This window comes from Polypterus senegalus, chromosome 11, assembly GCF_016835505.1.
Source record: "Polypterus senegalus isolate Bchr_013 chromosome 11, ASM1683550v1, whole genome shotgun sequence".
In the NCBI taxonomy this organism is placed as follows: domain Eukaryota; kingdom Metazoa; phylum Chordata; class Cladistia; order Polypteriformes; family Polypteridae; genus Polypterus; species Polypterus senegalus.
Genome location: NC_053164.1, coordinates 152,205,759 through 152,225,357, shown reverse-complemented (window position 1 = coordinate 152,225,357; position 19,599 = coordinate 152,205,759). Strand labels below are relative to the sequence as shown.

At 37.6% G+C, this 19,599-nt stretch overlaps 2 protein-coding genes across 15 annotated transcripts in view; one reads left to right on the top strand and one right to left on the bottom strand.

Moving 5' to 3' along the window:
* Positions 1-11,873, top strand: part of dnm1l (dynamin 1-like) — a 200,844-nt gene extending 188,971 nt beyond the window's left edge. For all 13 annotated transcript variants that reach the window (XM_039769937.1, XM_039769930.1, XM_039769935.1 and 10 more), the window contains 3 exons: positions 973-1,082; positions 1,676-1,835; positions 10,916-11,873. In XM_039769937.1, the coding sequence (XP_039625871.1) occupies positions 973-1,082; positions 1,676-1,835; positions 10,916-10,972 (327 nt within the window). In that variant the 3' untranslated portion in view covers positions 10,973-11,873. The remainder of the gene's footprint in view (positions 1-972; positions 1,083-1,675; positions 1,836-10,915) is intronic.
* Positions 11,874-18,620: 6,747 nt separating this feature from the next.
* Positions 18,621-19,599, bottom strand: part of ewsr1a (EWS RNA-binding protein 1a) — a 155,703-nt gene continuing 154,724 nt past the window's right edge. For both annotated transcript variants that reach the window (XM_039769926.1, XM_039769925.1), the window contains one exon: positions 18,621-19,358. In XM_039769926.1, the coding sequence (XP_039625860.1) occupies positions 19,319-19,358 (40 nt within the window). In that variant the 3' untranslated portion in view covers positions 18,621-19,318. The remainder of the gene's footprint in view (positions 19,359-19,599) is intronic.

The following is a 19,599-nucleotide window of genomic DNA, read 5'->3' as shown; positions in this document are numbered from 1 at the left end:
AGTTAGTTTAGTCTTCCTCCATTTACGCTCAGCTCTACGGCATGTTCTCTTTAAATCCGACACTCTTTGGGTCTTCCATGGTATAACAATGCTAGAAGATTTTTTCACTGTCTTTTCAGGTGCAACTATGTCAACAGCAGCTCTCACTTTAGTATTAAATCTTTCCACCTTACTATTTACATTATCCATGCTATTATAGTTACACATTATGTACATACCTAAAATAGTAAATATGAATAAATCAATGCACATATGACACAGATCTACAAGTAATAGGTAAAGCAGAGTTGTTATCTACGGTCAGATGGCCAATCAAAAACAGAAAAAAACATTTTTGTGGGCAAAATCCTGGAGGAAAAAACAAAATCTGCAGGGATTCCAAGGCCAAAAGACCACCCTGCCCCACTGGGCATTCTACCTAGCATAAATGTACTTACGGTGTTTCTTATTGTTTTTTAAGCTTCATACTAAAATGTTTGATGCAGTTGCTTTCATCAACAGCAGGAGGACCTGCTTTCATTCAAACATTACAAATGACTGCCCAGCCCTTTGATTAGATGGACAACTGGAAAAAGAAAATTGAAAAGTACAGATTAAAAATAATTATAAATTGCACAGAATTAAGAAAAATGGAAAAAATTCAACCTTGTTGTACGTCATGTTTCAGCCAGCTGAGTTAATTTTGTTGAATTGGGGCTATACATAGGTTAGGTATTTAATACCTGACATAAACTAATTCAATCTAACTTTAAAGCAAAATCTACAAAGGAGACAGTCTTAAGTGTACTTTTTGAAAGCTAGGTAAAAGCAACCATGAAACAACTAAAGAAATGCAAATTTACAACTTGTCTGCTCAAGCTATAAGCATATGTAAATTCACTTTTGTTGATTTAAAGTATATGTTTGTACCTTTGAGTTTTTGTTCCTTATGGTGTGGCTGATCAATATAACAATTTTTTAATTATTTCTCAGCCTGTCCCAGTGGCCAGAAAACTCTCCGCCAGAGAGCAGCGTGATTGCGAGGTTATTGAGAGACTCATCAAGTCTTATTTCCTGATTGTCAGGAAAAATATACAGGACAGGTATGTTTAAAAATTACCTGTAAGTGTGTTAAGTGCATTAATTAGTTTTTTGCACTGCTTATTTCAACTACTAGCTTTTCTTCTGTTAGTTAAATATCTTCTTTTTATCATATTATTATAGTCCAAAAGAGACTTGTTTTATTCAATGTTATTTCACAGTCATCATTTTCTAGAATCAATGAATATCATGTACATGAAGTAAAAAATGACATTGTTTGAATAAACTGGGAAGTGAGTATTTCTAAAGCTGGTCACATTATAGTACCCAAAAAGTATGTTCAACCACTGCACAAACTACAGGACACAATAGTTGGGTAACCTGAATTAAAATCTTAGTGTACACAATAAATGGGCTGTTAGCAAACAATTCAGATCGTTATACTGTATATTGTACATATAAGTTTCAGTTGTGTTTCACATTAGTATTCATAGCATTTTTCACTTTTAAAACTGTGAAATGTTAGCTTTCTGTATATGTGTAATCAGGATAAGAACATTGCTAGGATGACATTGTTCTGCCATACTATAATTTTTTTTTATTTTATTTTTTTTTATTTTTGGCTATTTAAATTTGGTTTTTTTATGTTGTGTAGCGTTCCAAAGGCCGTGATGCATTTTCTTGTCAACCATGTCAAGGATAACCTCCAGAGTGAGCTGGTGGGAAAGCTATACAAGTCTATGTTACTGAATGACCTTTTAACTGAATCTGAAGACATGGCTCAGCGCCGTAATGAGGCAGCCGACATGTTGAAGGTAATTTTAAAGTTGAAAAAATAAGTTGTTTTCATAAAGCAAGGACAGGAGAGAAAATACTTAATCCTAAGAGTTTTGTTCCTTTACATTTGTATTATTAAAATACAATTAAAAAAATATTAATGTAATTATTATCTATTATCATTGAAACAGTGTGTCTAGTTAATAAGAATATTCACAATGCAAACTTGAAATTAATAAGAGAATTGTTATTAAGAATGAAAGGGATGAAAACACATAAATCACCAGGTTCAAACAATATTTATACTAAAACCTTGTATCAAATTAGTGATTACTTATACAATCCCTTAACATATATTCTTTGTATTCAATGCAAACCAATGGGAAATATTCAATTTATACCATAGTCTGTAAAAGACAATCTTTAATACCCTAGTTATTGAATGCAATAGACAAATTAACAGAAGCAACAGTAAAAGACTAGATTGAAAAGCAGTAGTGCAGTATGGATGTGATTGTAAATAGTCTGAATAGGTATAGTCAAGTTGACAAAATTACAAAAAGTAAAGTAGCTAAATATAAAGTACACATTTTGTGGGAAGAAAAAGATTGAATATAATTACTAGTGTTGTCAAAAAAAAAATACATTTTAGCTGTATAGAGCCTTTCCAATGCTCAAAGCACTTCACAAAAATTCAAATGAGAACAACATGGAAAAAGCAAATAATATACATCAATTACACAATATATGGATACATAATAATATCAGCATAAAATGCTACGTTGAAGATAAATACAGGAAAAACAAAGAAATAAGTGACAATGTTCCCCATTGTGGACAGTTGAAAAATCATGCTTGACAATAGCAAATACTACACAGAGATCTAATAGAATTAATATAGTATATTGATTTGTAATCATTCGTTCCTTAAAACCAGGCTGAAGGGGTTCAGTTAGCTTCTTACAAGTTAAGTAATTTATGAGTTGTAAGACCACAACATTCTCACGAACTTTAGATAGAAAAGGTAAATGAGAGAGAAGCTGAAAATTGTTCAGATTGTCAGCATTAAGACTACACCTTTTTAACCTTATTGCTACAGAATCCATTTTCAAAGCAACTAGCACATAGCCAGTGTCAAGGGATGCCTTTTTTATTGTTGTAACAGCTTTATGACATGAGGTCACAATTAGATAAGTGTAGTAGTTGACCTCATCTTACAGAGCAGGAGCCTCATGTATAACGCTGTGCGTAGAACTCGCACTATAACATGGCGTAAGCACAAAAGCCGAAATGTGCTTACGCACTGAAAAATCCAGATGCAGGAATCTGTACGTACTCCAACTTCCACGTTCTTCCGCTACATAAATCCCGATCAGCATGAAAAGTAACGCTCGTGCACGCTCTTTATGTATCGCCCCAACTCCTCCCAGAATTACGCCTCTTTGAATATGCGAATGAATATAAATCGCCCTTAAGCTCAGCCTTCTGTGAAAAGACAATGGGAAAAGCACGGGGGAAAATATTAGAATTTCAACGAATACCAAGTGTAGGCAAAGGAAAAACCATACTATTTGTTCAAATAAACCGTGGTATAATCTACATAAGGAAGTTGATCGAGTGACATAGCGTGTTGGAGAAACTTGAAAGCTCACGTTCACAAAATCGCACCGTGCCGGAAATAAAAAAGAAGTCACATATCAAAGTCGCAGTGAAAAGGCGAGTTGTAGCCCACTGTCTGAGTGTCATATGAAAGATTATTAGGGTACAGAGAAAAAAAAGGCACACAGTGGGGAAAAAGCACGAAATGTCAACTTCAATCTCGACATTTCCACTTTAATCACGTAGTTTATTTTGTCATTAAAGTAGAACATCATAAACTTCATCTTAAAATTGTTTAATTAACCAGTTTCTCAAATCACATCATAATTAAAGTAGCACGTTAAATGCTTTGTTTTGTATTTGATCTTCTATGTGCTCTATGTGTGTGAATTACTACTTGCTTCTTAAACCAGCTCTCTTCCTCCAACTGGACACAGAATCCATTACATTCGTGATTTTACAGCTCTCTGAATAACTAAAATACTCAGATGTATACGTGATATCATTTTTATGATGATATAAGTTAAAGCACGTTATTCAACATGGCTTTCACGGCGCAGTGATTGTGTACAAGCTTCGATGAAATAATTTATTACAGCAGTACTCAGGGGCGGCTCGAGGCTTGTGGTGGCACTGGGCAGAGGAAGGATCGGTGACCCCTTCGCCCGCCAATGTCAGTAAGGTAGCTTATGCACGGTGGTTGGCCAGGTCCGTTGCAGACATTGCATAGCCGCCTCGTGCTCATGACACAAGCATTTAACTTTTGCCAAAATTTGTCGCTGCGTTTTTAGCTGTGTTGTTATTTTCTCTTTCTGTTTTATATTCAATATATATTGGCGTAGCCACCACTGCAGTCCTTGCTTTTCTTTTCCCAAATACCCAATCAGAATTGGAAAGCGCAGATTCTTCAAAACGTTTAAGGAACATTGAAATATCTTCGTAGTACATGTTTAGTTATTCTATCCTTCACGACACTCCCAGTAAAGAATATAGATTATTTAAATGAAGTTAAAGTTTTATCTGTATAATATAATAAACATATTTTGCAGCATTTCACCTTAAAAATGATATCGTCATCATATGTAAATATGCGCTTTATAAAGTGGCTCAGGTTGTGCGATATTATAACTCTAGTGCAAGTTTACAGTGGGGTGATTGTACTTATAAGTACCAACAGTTCTACAAGGAGCAATTGATTGAGTGCGTTTATAGTTCTTGGGATGAAACTGTTTCTGAACCACAAGGTCCGTAAGAGAAAGACTTTGAAATGTTTTGCCGTGGCTGAGACAGCGTATACTTGAAGCTGTATACCGATAATTCTCTTTCCGATCAGCTGCTGCTGTGATTCACACTCAGATACAGTGATATAAATACTCCGAGTGGTGCAGTGAGAGTAATATGGAAAAAGATGATCCGCTGTGGCAAACGGGAGCAGCTGAAAAAAGAAGGTGCAGTTAGAGTAACAATGCTAAAGCAGTTATAGTATTTGAAATACTATGGCTATTCCCTGGACCATTATATTGTTACAAGTTAATTACAATCAGATGCGTTACACTAATAAAGAATATGCGGTTAGTTTCAGTGTATTTATAAAGCTGCGTCAGGAAAATAAGGTGTAACCACACAGGAACAGTAGCACTGCTTTGACGCTGGGTGCCGCCAGTCTGCAAAACTGAGTGGAGAACTTGCGTACGACAAGGTACGAGGTACCGTGAAAAAGTGTGTGGCTTTACGCCAAGTGTAGGTTTTATATATCGCGATTTGAACGTGGAAAAGTTCTTACGCAACATTTCTGTGCGTATGCACAGTTTATACATGAGGCCCCAGGTCACTAAGAAATGCAGATGAAAATTTGGCAGAAATCTGGGAAAGGAACTGAATGGAGACAGGGAAAATACAAAAGGCAAATGAACTCCTTATTATTGAATTATTTAGGCTTATATTTTTTACTGTTGAAAAAGTGAATTTTTCAGTCTGTAGAAAAAAAAGTGATGGGGACAAATGTAGGTTGAAGTAATTTATTAACACAGAGAACAAAACTCTGAGGTTATCATGACCATCCTTTATCATTCTGCCATGGTATGCATTCTCAGCCACAGTTAGCACATCCATGAAAACCCTATGATAGTCAAAGAATGCCTGAGCATGCACAGTGAGGTCAGCTACTGCTGATCTTAGCACATAATTATAACATGGAGATGAATACTTAAAGGCGCTATTTTATCTAGTGCTGACTGTGACCTACATAAATATCTAATGTTGATGCAAAAGGAGAACACCGAAAAATATCAGAAATAGATCCAGTAAGTATGGTGGAGCGGAAATGTTTATGGTTTCTGAAAGAATTTTGACATTTGTAGTTAAGAGCAGAAGAGGCTCTGAGATTGTTAAAAGCACTGCTTTATAGTCAGAGAAGCCCAAATCTGTGTTGCCGTCAGATAAACCAAATGTACAGATCAGGGGCCTTACGTAGAATTCACACTAAAACATTGTGCACAGACAAAAGTGGAAATGTGCGTACACACAAAAAAATTTGAATGTATAAACTGTGCGTTCGCCAACTTCCACGTTCTTCCTCTACATAAATCCTGGTCAACTCCTCCCAGAATTACGCCTCTTTGAATATGCAAATCAATATAAATAGCCCTTAAGCTCAGCAATCTGTGAAAAGACATTGGCAAAAGCACAGGGGAAATAGAAGAATTTCATCGAATACCAAGTGGAGGCAAGGAAAAACGTACTATTTGTTGGTTTAAGCAGTGATATAAACAACAAAAGGAAGTTGATCGAGTAACAGAGTGGCGGAGAAACTCAAAAATTCAAGTTCAGAAAGTCGTAAAGTGTCCAAAATAAATAATAAGTGGTCAGATATCAAAGTCGCAGTGAAAAGCAAGTTGTAGCCCACTGTCTGAGTGTCATATGTAAGCGTATTAGGGTACAGAGAAAAGAAAAACAAAATAGGGACACAGTTTAAAAAAATGTCCAAATGTCAACTTTAATCTCGAAATTTCCACTTTAATCATGTACTTTATTTTGTCATCAAAGTAGAACGTCATAAACCTCATCTTAAAATCATTTAATTTACTAGTTTCTCAGATCCCATCGTAACTAAAGTAGCACGTTAAATGCTTCTTTCTATGTGTTCTTTTATGTACTTTATGTGTGTGAATCACTATGTGCTTCTTAAACGGGCTTTCTCTTCTGCCGACAGGACATAAAATACATTACATTCATAATATTATAGCTCTCTGAACAATTTAAATATTAAGATGTATACTTGATATAATTTTCATAATGATAGGAATTAAAGCATGTATTAAACATGGGGACACGGTGGTGCAGTATTAGCGATGAGCTGGCGCCCCATCCAGAGATTGTTACTGCCTCCCATAAGATGTTTGCTGTGCCGCTCGCGACCATCAATGAAATAATGTACTGCAGCAGTACTGTCTCTTTCAACTGTACTAACCTCCAATTCCTGTCCTTACATTTCTTTCTCCAAGTAACCAATCACCACATGTTCAGCTCTGTAATAGATGCCGAGCCATCTGTAAGCTTAGAACGCGATTATTCAAAACTTTCATGAAACATTGAAATATCTTCGTAGTACATGTTTAATTATTCCATCTGTCCATCCAGGGTCACGCCAATCCCAGAAAGCAGACAGCGCGAGGCAGGAACAATCCCTGAACGGGGGGCCAGGTCATCGCTAACGCTGCACCACCATGTCCTCACATATTTAAGAATTAACAATATGCATTATTTTAATGAAGTTTAAAACGTATCTGTATAATGTAATAAACATGCTTTACTGCATTTCATCTTAAAAATGATATCAAGAGCTCCAGGAAGATAGCGCTTGGAAATCTAAATCGACTTAGAAGCCAGTCATCATCATCTGTAAATATGCACTTTTTAAGTGACTCAGGTTGTGCAATATTAGATTACAGTGAGGTGATTGTACAGTAATCCCTCCTCGATCGCGGGGGTTGCATTCCAGACCCCCCCCGCGATAGGTGAAAATCCGCGAAGTAGAAACCATATGTTTGTATGGTTATTTTTATATATTTTAAGCCCTTATAAACTCTCCCACACTGTTTATAAATATTCCCCACAGAGTTATACAGCATAATCCCTTTGTATTCTCTTAGATATTAGGTAAGATTCATTGAAATTATGTATATAAACACACTGTTTATATACAGTAAAACCTAAATATTATTTTAAAGATATTGAATGTCTCCGATATCACATATGTTACAGCCATTACGATAGACAGGCCACCAGCAATAAATACGTACAATGCAAGAAAAATAATATACAGTAAATGTGTGTACAGTGACACTAAACATACGTACATGTACTAGGTACTGTAAGTAGAAAGTTAATTATGGTTACTCACCAACAATGACACAATGACTTGTCCGATAACAATGAGTTTAATTTTACTGCACAACAAAGGAGAGTGTTACAGCTCTTCCAAAGGAGCCACTTCAGGCGATTGTGTAGCACTGCTATTGTTCTTCTTCTGGCAGTCTTCAATCCAAATCCTTAAAGCAGATTCCATCCAGACTACTGCCTTATTACATCCACTTACAACTCGTTTTGCACCCTGGTTAAAAGGACACTGCGGCTGTAGATCTTATATTCCTGTCCTACTTTTTAAATAAAAAGAATTGTAGCCTTCAACAAATCCAAAACGTTTACGTTTTCGGCAATCGTTAACATCTTCCGTTGGCGCTTGGGCACGGCCCCTGAAGCAGTAGCAGATCGTTTTGGAGCCATAATGAAGGACTTGACTATGCACAAAGATAAACACAAAAGAGCACAACTCTTTACACAGCGAAACACGTTGATGCTGAATGAGCGAGACGAGACTTCCTGGTTAACACTGCAGTCAGCACGCAGGAACTTAACTGCGTGCTCTGATTGGTTAGCTTCTCAGTCAGAAGAACTTAACTGCGTGCTCTGATTGGTTAGCTTCTCAGTCATCCGCCAATAGCGTCCCTTGTATGAAATCAACTGGGCAAACCAACTGAGGAAGCATGTACAGGAAGTAAAAAGACACATTGTCCGCAGAACCCGCGAAGCAGCAGTTATATATTTAGTTATGCTTTCATATAAAATCCGCAATAGAGTGAAGCCGCGAAAGTCGAAGCGCGATATAGCAAGGGATTACTGTACTTATAAGTACAAATAGTTCTACCAGGAACAATTGATGGACTGATTGAGTATATTTAGAGCACTTGGGATGAAACTCTTTCTGAACCGCGAGGTCCCTACAGGAAAGGGCTGTGAAGCGTTTGGCATATGGGAACAATTCAAGTAGACTGTGTGCGTGGCTGAGACAGAGTGTGCAAGATGCTGTATACCGATAATCCGATCAGCTGCTGTACAGCTGTGATTCCACATTCAGATACAATGGGTTAAATACTCAGTGGTGCACTGGGAATAACAACACTAAAGCTGTGATTGTATTTAGAATAATTTGGCCATTCAGTGCACCATCATATGGTTATGGGATGATTACAATGAGGAGCCTTAAGCTAATAAACGATATGTGGTTCATTTCAGTGCATTTGATAAAGCCACGACAGGGATGTGAATCTAAAAACTAAAGAGAAACCACACAGGAACAGTAGCAATGCTTTGACGCTGGGTGCCACCAGTTTGCAAAACTGAGCGGAGAACTTGCGTACACAAGGCATTGAGCTAGTGTGAAAATGTGCAGGCTTTACGACAAGTTTAGTTTTTTATACATCACGATGTGAGCGTGGAAATGGGAGTACGCAACATTTTTGTGCGTACGCACCATTTATACATGAGGCCCCAGGTCTAACATGTGACTACCAGAGTGGGCAGGAAAATGAGTATGCTGTACCTAGTCAAAATAGTCTGACAGCGATAGGAATGTATTTGTCAGCTTACATGCAGGAATGTCAATGTTCATATTAAAATCATCTAAGAATGACTGTCTGGAAAAGTTCAGTCTAGAAAGTTTAAATAACTGGATAGGGTCACCTCATTTAGAGACAAAAACTCATTAGGTTTTTGCCATATTTCGGTTGAGCATAAGCAAAGGTTGCAGTCTGTAATGATTTCAGACAGTATTAGTGCTTATCATTGTGATAGACCTTGTATTAAGCATGCTGTGCACAGATCCACATCCAGAGCTTATTCAAGCTTATTTGGCACCCTTATGCATAAAAAACTCTGAGCAGGACAATGTATTTTAGAGCATGTTGCTGATGAACCTCCTAGTCGCAGCCTGGCACCACCCTGGTCTATGGTGTACTGCATACATAATTTGGACACTGCAAAATAAATTATTTTTTTCTTTAAAACATTCTACTATGGACATGTACTCTGGACAAAGTATTTAATACTGTGAAGTTCATTATGAGAGTATTTCAGCATAGTGGAAAGGCAGTACTTCTCCAAGTCCCTGGCTTGATGGATATAATCATTAAACATCCATCCTTTTAAGAGATATTGTGGGAAGGTGTCCTCGGAGTTTAATGGATGTTTCAGGCAATTCACTACACAGCGAAGCCAAACATTTTCTGACCGTGATGATATCTCGTACTGACACCTGGTGGAATCTTCCAGATTTACGCAAAGTATGTGTGCCAGTATAAACAGTACAACGCTTGCATAGCAGTAACGTCCACAGGCGCATGCTTTACGTTACATGAAGTATAAAGCCGGCCTTAGTCTCCATGAAAAGTTAATAGTAATGATCCACGCAAATGTTAATACAGTATAGCATGAAATACACTTAAATAAAAAAATACAATTTTTCCCTCTCAGTCTTCAAAGCCCTATTCAGACTTTGCTGCATTCAAGTTTGGAAGTTTAAAACAAAAGTTTAATCTTTTCTCCTGTCAATAATTATTCTCATTTTTAGCTTTACACATTTTCATTTATGAAACATTGTCATCATCCAGTAATCCTTTCAACAAAAGCAATGTGAATCTAGTGCAGAGTTTCAAATATATTCATTCTTTCTTTCTGAAATACAGCAAATGCCTTGCAGTTGTAGGATATAATTGAATTTTTTTGTTTTTTGCAAAATTTTAAATAAGAAAATGCAGTCACGTAGAAGAAAATGTACCTTTAGTCGTGGTACATATAATCAATTGCTTTTTTTTTTATAAACTGTATTAGTGGACAGTGCATCAGTCACCATTTTAGCTTTAAATAGTCTCACTTTTCTGTTGTTACACAGCTTACTTTTCATTATGTTGTACATTTCTCTTGTGACATTATTTTCCTTGCAGTATTCTTAAGTCATGACTCTCACATGAATGTGCAAGCTACAATTTCTCTTTTCCCAATAATTAACATATTTTTTAGATTTCTATAAAATTTCTAGCAGTAGTTCCTAACAATTTACAAAGTGTGTTTTGTTTTTATGGAGGAAAATGTTTAATGACTGTCTTGTGAGTTGATGCCCATAAATACTAAACTAATCAGCTGTTGTCATTTGCTAACATGGTTTATTTTTTTATTTTTTCAGGCACTCCAGAGGGCTAGTCAGATTATTGCTGAAATTCGTGAGACACACCTCTGGTGATGAAAAACAGCACCATCACAAGGATTTTCATAATGGGGTTCAACACTCTGAAAACTGCAGACATAAATAAAATTTCTACATCTAGGATGAACCTCATTGTTAATAGGCAATTTTCATTATATGCATTATATGGCTTATAGACTGATAAGTTGTTTCAAATCTACAGTTAAATGTTAAACCAATGTTTCTATTTCATGGTATGTATGTAGTGTGGCTGATGTAAAATTTAATACTGGCATTGCTGATCATACTTATTATGACTTGGTTTCATTTTTCAGGGCCAAGTTCAAACAAGTTTTGTTTACTAAGTAGTCTGTTTGTGGTCTGACAGCTTTTGACACAAAGAAAGATTTTACTTCATTTTACCTTGCTGGTAAGAAAAATAATTAATTGATTGGTTTATAGGGCCAGTACTGTCACATGTACAAAGCACAATGAAATTCTTACTTCAGTGTGCTAATCAACATGCCATGCGTTCAGTTGAAAGTAAGGTAATCCTAAGGGAAACATGTAGAATTAACAATTAAAACAAGTTTCCATGTATGAGGGGATGTGTATGACATTGTGGTTTTCCATCCATGGTTAGTTCCGGCCAGGATGATCTCCCCTCCTCACAATCATGTGATGAAGTAAGAGGGTGCAGAAAATGGATAGTTGAGTCATTATTTTCAATCTGTATTTTTTTTTGGCTGAAAGATCTGGTAGAACCTTAAGGGTTTTGGATAAAAACAATGATGTCACTCATATCCTAAAGAGAGGGACAACAGGCACAATATAATGACCAGCAGGAAAGAGATCAGATAGCTGCAAATATGGTCTTAGTGATTTTAAGTGTCATTTTAATTAAAAAAAAAAAAACTATACAGATGATTAAGTTAAATAACAATCTTCTTAGTTTCTATCTGACATACCATTTTTAAGTTTGTTTTCTTATGTTCTGTAGTGTCAAAAAATAACATTACAGACTTCTTTTTATACCTGCAAGTAGCAAAACTTTTATTTTAGTATATGGTCATGTTATGAGGCTGCAAATGGAAAAGATAGTTTGTAGCAGAAACGAGTACACCAAGATTCACACAATCCTGAAAAAGCTGATTTGTTTATTTTATTGAGGAGGCCCCAGGGACACACCCAGCCTTGACTCTGCACTCACACACAGAGACACTGATGAGCAGCTCAAAGATGAATAAAGAATTTTACACAAAATCGTGTACACAATAGCCCTCCCCAGTTCCCCAATGACCATAATTATTTACATACAGTACACTAACAACACAGTCCAGTACAGCAAAAGCTCAAATCCCTGTTACTGCCAAAAGAAATCCTACCCTGTCGGGCCCTTGAGCAAGGCTCTTAGCCTGCAATTCTGCGCTCTGATTGCATGGGGTTAGCAAAAACTAACAATTGCATAATACCAGAATTTGTATAAGGTGAACTAAACAACAACAACTACAAAAACAAAAAAAAAAGTCCTGCACTGTCACCAGAGTGCGCCATGGTGATTTTCCTGTCAGCAGCACTGTGTACCCATGGTGATGTGCTTTGCGTGTCTGCCACACAACATTGCTGCTTTCGTTGAGAAAGACTCAAAGCCCAATTTCATGGCCAAGGTAGCCCACATACCTACTTTATCAGTCATATTATATTTATCATGACATAAGCTGTTGATTGAGATCAACGTTCAAGGGTTAGGAGTATGAGAGTTTGTGTGACAGACCAACAACCTTTTTACAGACAGACATTTGTAAAAGGACAGTTTTTAAGAAGCTGTGGTGAATTTGGTTTCATCCTCAAAAAAGAAAGTGAATTTTGCTCCCAAAAATGTATCGGGTAATGTAATTTTTTGCAGGCTTAAAAACCTTTGTGTCTAAAATAAAACATTACCAATAATCTGAGGATCATACAGTAAAAACACTGCAATTCCCTTCTGACTTTTCTATTTCTCATCAATAAGTCATAGCATAACATGTCCATGTGTGTAGAGTAGGGAGCATTAGCTCCTTTTTGGAACTATAGTTCTGTATACAGCACCAACTCAAAGCTAGAATGGCATTAAAATAACAACAAAACTTATAGTATAGGATTTAAGTATCATTAAAGTGTATAGTCAACATATAAGTATCTATCTATAAGATTTGCTGGGAAAACTCCAATGAGTATGACTGTGTGAATGCTGCTTTAATAATTAAGTCGCACATTCTCTGTCTCTCTGTTAGCTGAGCTGCTCTGGCCATTATCTTCTCTAGGTGCTCTCAGAGCATACTGAGAGATTTGGAGGTTGGAAGGTTACAGCGGGTAGCATTTCAAAAGTCCCAGAGTTGAGTAAGCTAGCATGCCCAAGCTATGCACTATTGAAGCACCAGAGTATGGTAACACTTTTTAAGTTATTACCTAAAAATGTAATTTTAAGGTAATACTGTTTCTGTACCATAAACTAGTCAGCCTTTAACTAGGACCCTTTGCTAGGAATAACTGGCTTAAAAGAACGTGCTCAGTGTTTCTCCAGGGAAAACCCAAGAAATACTTTCTCATACACTAATATAGCATAACATTGAAAACAAAAAAGCAAGAATGTATAATTAAAGGAAAAGCAAATAATATAGCATCATAATAATAAGTAGAGCTAAAAATATACTATATATGATGAAGATTATCACAGGATGCAGCTCGAAGTGGGGTGCCACCATCGAGACAGGCGTGGAGAGAGCAAACCAAATGAACAACTTCTTTAACAGGGTTTGACCACCCTAACCCACTCTCACCTCGGAGTACTGCATCCTCCAACTATCCTTCTGCAGATACCAGCATAGGTGAGACATCCCCACCCACAATTACAGCAGCCCATGTGAGCAGAGAGCTGAGAAGACTTCGTGCCAGCATAGCAGCGGGTCCAGATGGTGTATCGCCACGACTGCTGAAGGCCTGTGCGTTGGAACTGGGGAGTCCTCTACAGCGCATCTTCAACCTGAACCTGGAACAGGGGAGAGTCCCAAGGCTTTGGAAAACATCTTGTATCACCCCAGTTCCAAAGGTATCACGTCCTAGTGAGCTGAATGTCTTCCAGCCTGTTGCTGTGACGTCACATGTAATGAAGACCATGGAGCGGCTGCTGCTTCACCACCTGAGGCCACAGGTCCGCCACGCCCTTAACCCTCTGCAGTTCGCATACCAGGAGAAGGTGGGAGCGGAGGATGCCATCATCTATATGCTACACCGATCCCTCTCCCACTTGGACAGAGGCGGTGGTGCTGTAAGAAGAATCTATAGCGTCTTCAACACCATCCAACCTCTGCTCCATAGGGACAAGCTGACTGAGATGGGAGTAGACTCACACCTGGTGGCATGGATCGTGAACTATCTTACAGACAGACCTCAATATGTGCGTCTCGGGAACTGCAGGTCTGACATTGTGGTCAGCAACACAGGAACGCCACAGGGGACTGTGCTGTCTCTGGTCCTGTTCAGCCTATATGCATCATACTTCCAATACGACTCAGAGTCCTGCCACGTGCAAAAGTTCGCAGACAACACTGCTATTGTGGGCTGCATCAGGAGTGGGAAGTAGGAGGAGTACAGGAAGCTAATCAAAGACTTTGTTTAATGGTGCGACTCAAACCACTTACAACTGAGCACCAGCAAGACCAAGGAGCTGGTGGTGGATTTTAGGAGGCCCAGGCCCCTCATGGACCCTGTGATCATCAGAGGAGACTGTGCGCAGAGGGTACAGACCTATAAATACCTGGCAGTGCAGCTGGATGATAAATTGGACTGGACTGCCAATACTGAAGCTCTGTGTAAGAAATGTCAGAGCCAACTATACTTCCTTAGAAGGCTAGCGTCCAACATCTGCAATAAGATGCTGCAGATGTTCTACCAGACGGCTGTGGAAAGTGCCCTCTTCTACGCGGTGGTGTGCTGGGGAGGCAGCATAAAGATGAAGAATGCCTCACGCCTGGACAAACTTGTTAAGAAGGCAGGCTCTATTGTAGGAGTAAAGTTGGACAGTTTAACATCTGTAGCAGCAACAGGCATTAAGCAAACTCCTGTCAATCATGAAGAATCCACTGCATCCACTGAACAGTGTCATCTCCAGACAGAGGAGTAGCTTCAGTGACAGACTTTTGTCACTGTCTTGCTCCACTGACAGTCTGAGGAGATCGTTCCTCCCCCACAGTATGCGACACTTCAATTCCACCCAGGGGAGTTAAATGCTAACATTACTAAAAAGTTATTGTCTGCTTTTACATGCATTTTTATTACTATTTAATTTAATATTGTTTTTTGTATCAGTATACTGCTGCTGGATTATGTGAATTTCCCATTGGGATTAATAAAGTATCTATCTATCTATCTATTTTGGTTTTGGATTCATTACTTGGTTTTAATCGACCTTCTTGTGAGTTTGTTTTTTATGGCTACATTTCATCTTCTGGTCACAATTTCAACTCTAAACTGCCTCTTGCACACCTTTCTTAATCACTGCAGACATTTGAAATATATAGAATTAATTTTCCAAACCTCAATATGACTTCCTTTTTTAAAGTTTAACACTTGTAAAAGAATATTTTTATTAAATTTAAGAAGTATCCAATTCAGGATACTGCAACCTTAACAAAAATTTTAAATAACAATTGTTATGACATAAACTAAGAGGCACAAGTATTGTCGCTGTTGGGAAGAAAAATGAAAACAATGAAAAAACTATAGAAAACCTATTGAAGAAAAATTTTAAAATATTCTTCAAAGCCAACTTGCATATGCAGAAGGTGTCTTCAGTTAAATATTTATTCTTCTTTTCTTCCTAGAGGCCCAGTTGTCTGAAGCTTTCCCATAATCAAAGTTCCCAGGATCTGGGCCTTCCAAGGAGATTACTCGTACACTGTCATAGTGACTGTACTGCAAAGTCATCAGACAGCCATCTAGTGTCACTGGCCATTTTCAGCTTAATCTGGGGGAATGTTCAGAATATTTTGAATTTCCGTTAAACCAGCCATCCTAACAGAAGAATTTTGGAAGAAATAGAACAGCTGCCTTAAGTGTTCAGTTTTGTTAAATAAGGTACAGCAGCTGCTGCTGCTGCTTGAGCACTTGCAAGGGCCAATCGGTGGTTTTACACAGTGGCAGTTGACCAGTCCAGATGTTTTATCTCTAAGCAGTTTTGCCACACCTTTCTGTTTCCCAGTCATAACAGCAGCTCCATCTGACCCTAGTCCAGCCAGATTAGCAGTTTTCAAGCCTAGAGTGTCCATAGCCTCACTCAGTGTGCAATCATATTGCGGGTTGATACAAAACTAACTCTGACCTCTTTAGTGACCTGGCAAAGATATTTAATGTAAATAATTAATTGTTTTACATCTGAGATATCTGTGGTTTCATCACACGGAATACTGAAAAACTTTGCTGTATGTATATTTTTCAGTATGTTAGATTTTATTTCTGGTGCTAAGACATCCAGCAGCTCTTACATTATTCTTTCAGAGGTGTAATGTGCATTTTTACCAGCTTTTCAATCAACGTATGTGGCAACTCATTTTTCGCCAAACAATGCATGGATCTTAAAGCTCCCACAAAGGCATCTCTCGAAGTTATTTAACACAGATACCGATCTTTCAATTTGACCCATCCCAGTTTGCTCCAGTACACACTTTCCTAAAAGGTCAGCAGAAGATTCAATGTGTGTTTTACTTTTTTCATGGTCCACCAAGCTTTCTTTTCGAATTCTTGTGTATGGCATGTTTACCCAAAGTAACCCCTCCTTGGGGGGTGTTTGTTTGAGTATTTCATGCACAGTGAGCCCCACATAACATTTTCTTTGACCACTAGCCAATCAAAATCTTTAAACCATTGTTTGTTTATGCCGGATAAGCGGTGCTTAGATTTATCAATTGGCAGAGCGTGTGCTGAAGAGACTTCCCCTGATGGACCAGCCTCTGCAATGTCTTTGTCTGAAATTGACACATGAGGAGTTGACGCCGCACCTTCATTAGTTTGTGATGTCTCTTTTCTGAAATAACCGAGCAGTGTTGTTTTCTGAACACTTCTTTTGCTCATGTTGGTAAAACGTTTGAAAAAAATTTAAAGTACCTTTGAATAAGACTTTTGAGTGGGAAAGGGAGAGCCTGTTGGATATTCAATGCACACTTGCACTACGGCAGGTACGCATTCTTGACATTTCCACTTTAATCTCGACATTTCTACTTTATTCTCTCCGTTTATCTCAAGATTAAATTCGACATGTTGACTTTATTCTCGTAGTTTGTCATTAAAGTAGAACATCGTAAACTAAACTTCATCTTAAAATGAATGTTTAAATTACTAGATTTTCACAAACCCCCGTCATAAGTTATGTAGCAACATGTCGACTTTATTCTCGACATAGTTTTTTTTCACTTTGTCCGTATTTTTTTTTTTTCCTTCACCGTGGCCCTAATAGGCTTCCGTACAAAACCCTCAGCAATTCAGTGACAAAACTTTTGCTCAGGACACAGTGTGTGCTGCAAGGGTTTCTGCACACTTTTTGCCATATGGACACAGGTCCAAATATGAGCAAATACAAGAACGGCAGATGGGGTCACTTTAAACAGGAACCACAGTGAGTGCTACAAGGAGTTTTGCACACAGATTACACCTAATGCTTAAACAACTGCATGTGTATATATTGGTTTGCTATGTACTTTACAAGAAAAGAGTTGATGTACGCTCAGCCGCACTATACAGACTGCGCTGACGCTGAGAACAGAGATATCACTTCCTGACGCCTTTTTTTATATCTGACAGGCTGGTTTCACTAGACTTTTTTATTTTATCAAACCTCCTCTTGCCTGCCCACCTCCACATCCTCTTAGCTTGTAAACTGCCGCTCCTCTCCCGCTATTAGCATGTACAGCCCCGTCTCGCCCGCCCTCCTCTCCTTACTCCTTGCAACTGTATTGAGCTGCTACACCCCCGCTATTACCATGTACAGCCTGCTCTCGAAACCCCACCTCCCTATAGTCTTTGCTTGTGAACTCTGCTCCGCCTACACACACACTATTAGCTTTAGCAGTATTTGCCCACCCGCCCGCTCGTCCCTTGCCATCTCTGCAGATCATTAGATCTGTCTGTGCCTGCAGATCTGCGGCTGTCATCTCACAATGTCATGCAAGATGACAGCCGAGTACTCAACTAAATTAGCCGGGTGGAGCGCCCAACTAAATTAGCCGGGTGGAGCGCCCGGCTAAAAGATGCTAGGGAGAACACTGTCGCGTATCACAAAGGTTGTGAATCTGTAGCTCTAGGCAATAACTACAGAGAACTACTTTATAACAAAATTAAAAAAAAAAAATCAAATTATACTTATCTAAAGACTATGTGAGACAATTAAAAGAAAATATTTAAAATAAACTTTCATAATTTTACTACTTATGCCACTATTTAATGAAGATTTTGACTGCACCTCTCAGTGATGACAGCTAACCAAGAATTAGGTGTTAAAACTCATTTTACCCACATTTTCAGAACCTAGAAGACGCTGTAATTCGGTGTTCTCCTCTGTATAGTGATCAGAATAGTCGTGGCCACTGTGTCATTCTCAAAACTTTTGGCCATGACTGTACAATGACCACAAAAATGAAAACTATTCAATAAGAAAAACATGTAGATTACTGACTGAAAGTAAAAAGTGACACTTTGTTTTATTATATTACACTGTCTTTATAATCTACAATGCCAACTACAAAACCATACAAAAAATTTCATATTTTACCCAATTAACCATGTCAAAAGGTTTTCCCCTGAATTAAACCAACGGCAATTTACATTAACATAGCCAGTTTACTGGCACCCTTATATTTGTCACTGGCATAGACAAAGTACATGTATTAAATATCAACAATTAAATAATGCAGCCAGTTGCAGGAACAATCCAGCATAAAGTAAAAACATTAAGTACATAGTAAATTCTAACAAACATTAAATATGACACCACAGACTTAAAACTTTGAAAAATATTTTTTAATTTGTTCCATAAGAAGGAAATTTAGATTTCTACGGTTAAGGAAAATGCATGAAAAAAAACAATTTAAATAATAATATAAAAAGTATTCAAAATTAACATCACATATTCCTCATTTTTCTACACACGCAAATTAAGCATGTATTCTTCAGTTATTAATCACTCATTTTACTTACACCTTGAAATAAAACAACAAAGCACCTGGTAAAGCTATTAGGATGATTTTGCTACCAGCAGCAATGAAAATAATTTGGAACCTAATGATTTAATGGCAACTGTATAAATATGAATAATTTAAAATGTATTCTTTAAAAAATAAATCTTGTGTTAATTAGAATCCCTGTAGATGGTTTTCAATAAGGTCTATCACGACGATCTTGACGATGATCTCCCCTAGAATGAAAAATTCAGATAAGACAGTTAATCCACATGCTTTTGAAGGCATAACAATCTAAACACTGTGCTACTTACCATTATTTTCATTTCATGCTCTTGAATTAATAAATGCTTAAGGAAATATACAACGCAAATTCTTTCTAATCTTTTTTGGGCATCTTGTATATCAGTTGATGATAAACCCATTCCTGTTTTTAAGACATTTCAAGAAAATGACTTAAACTGCAGCAAAATATAA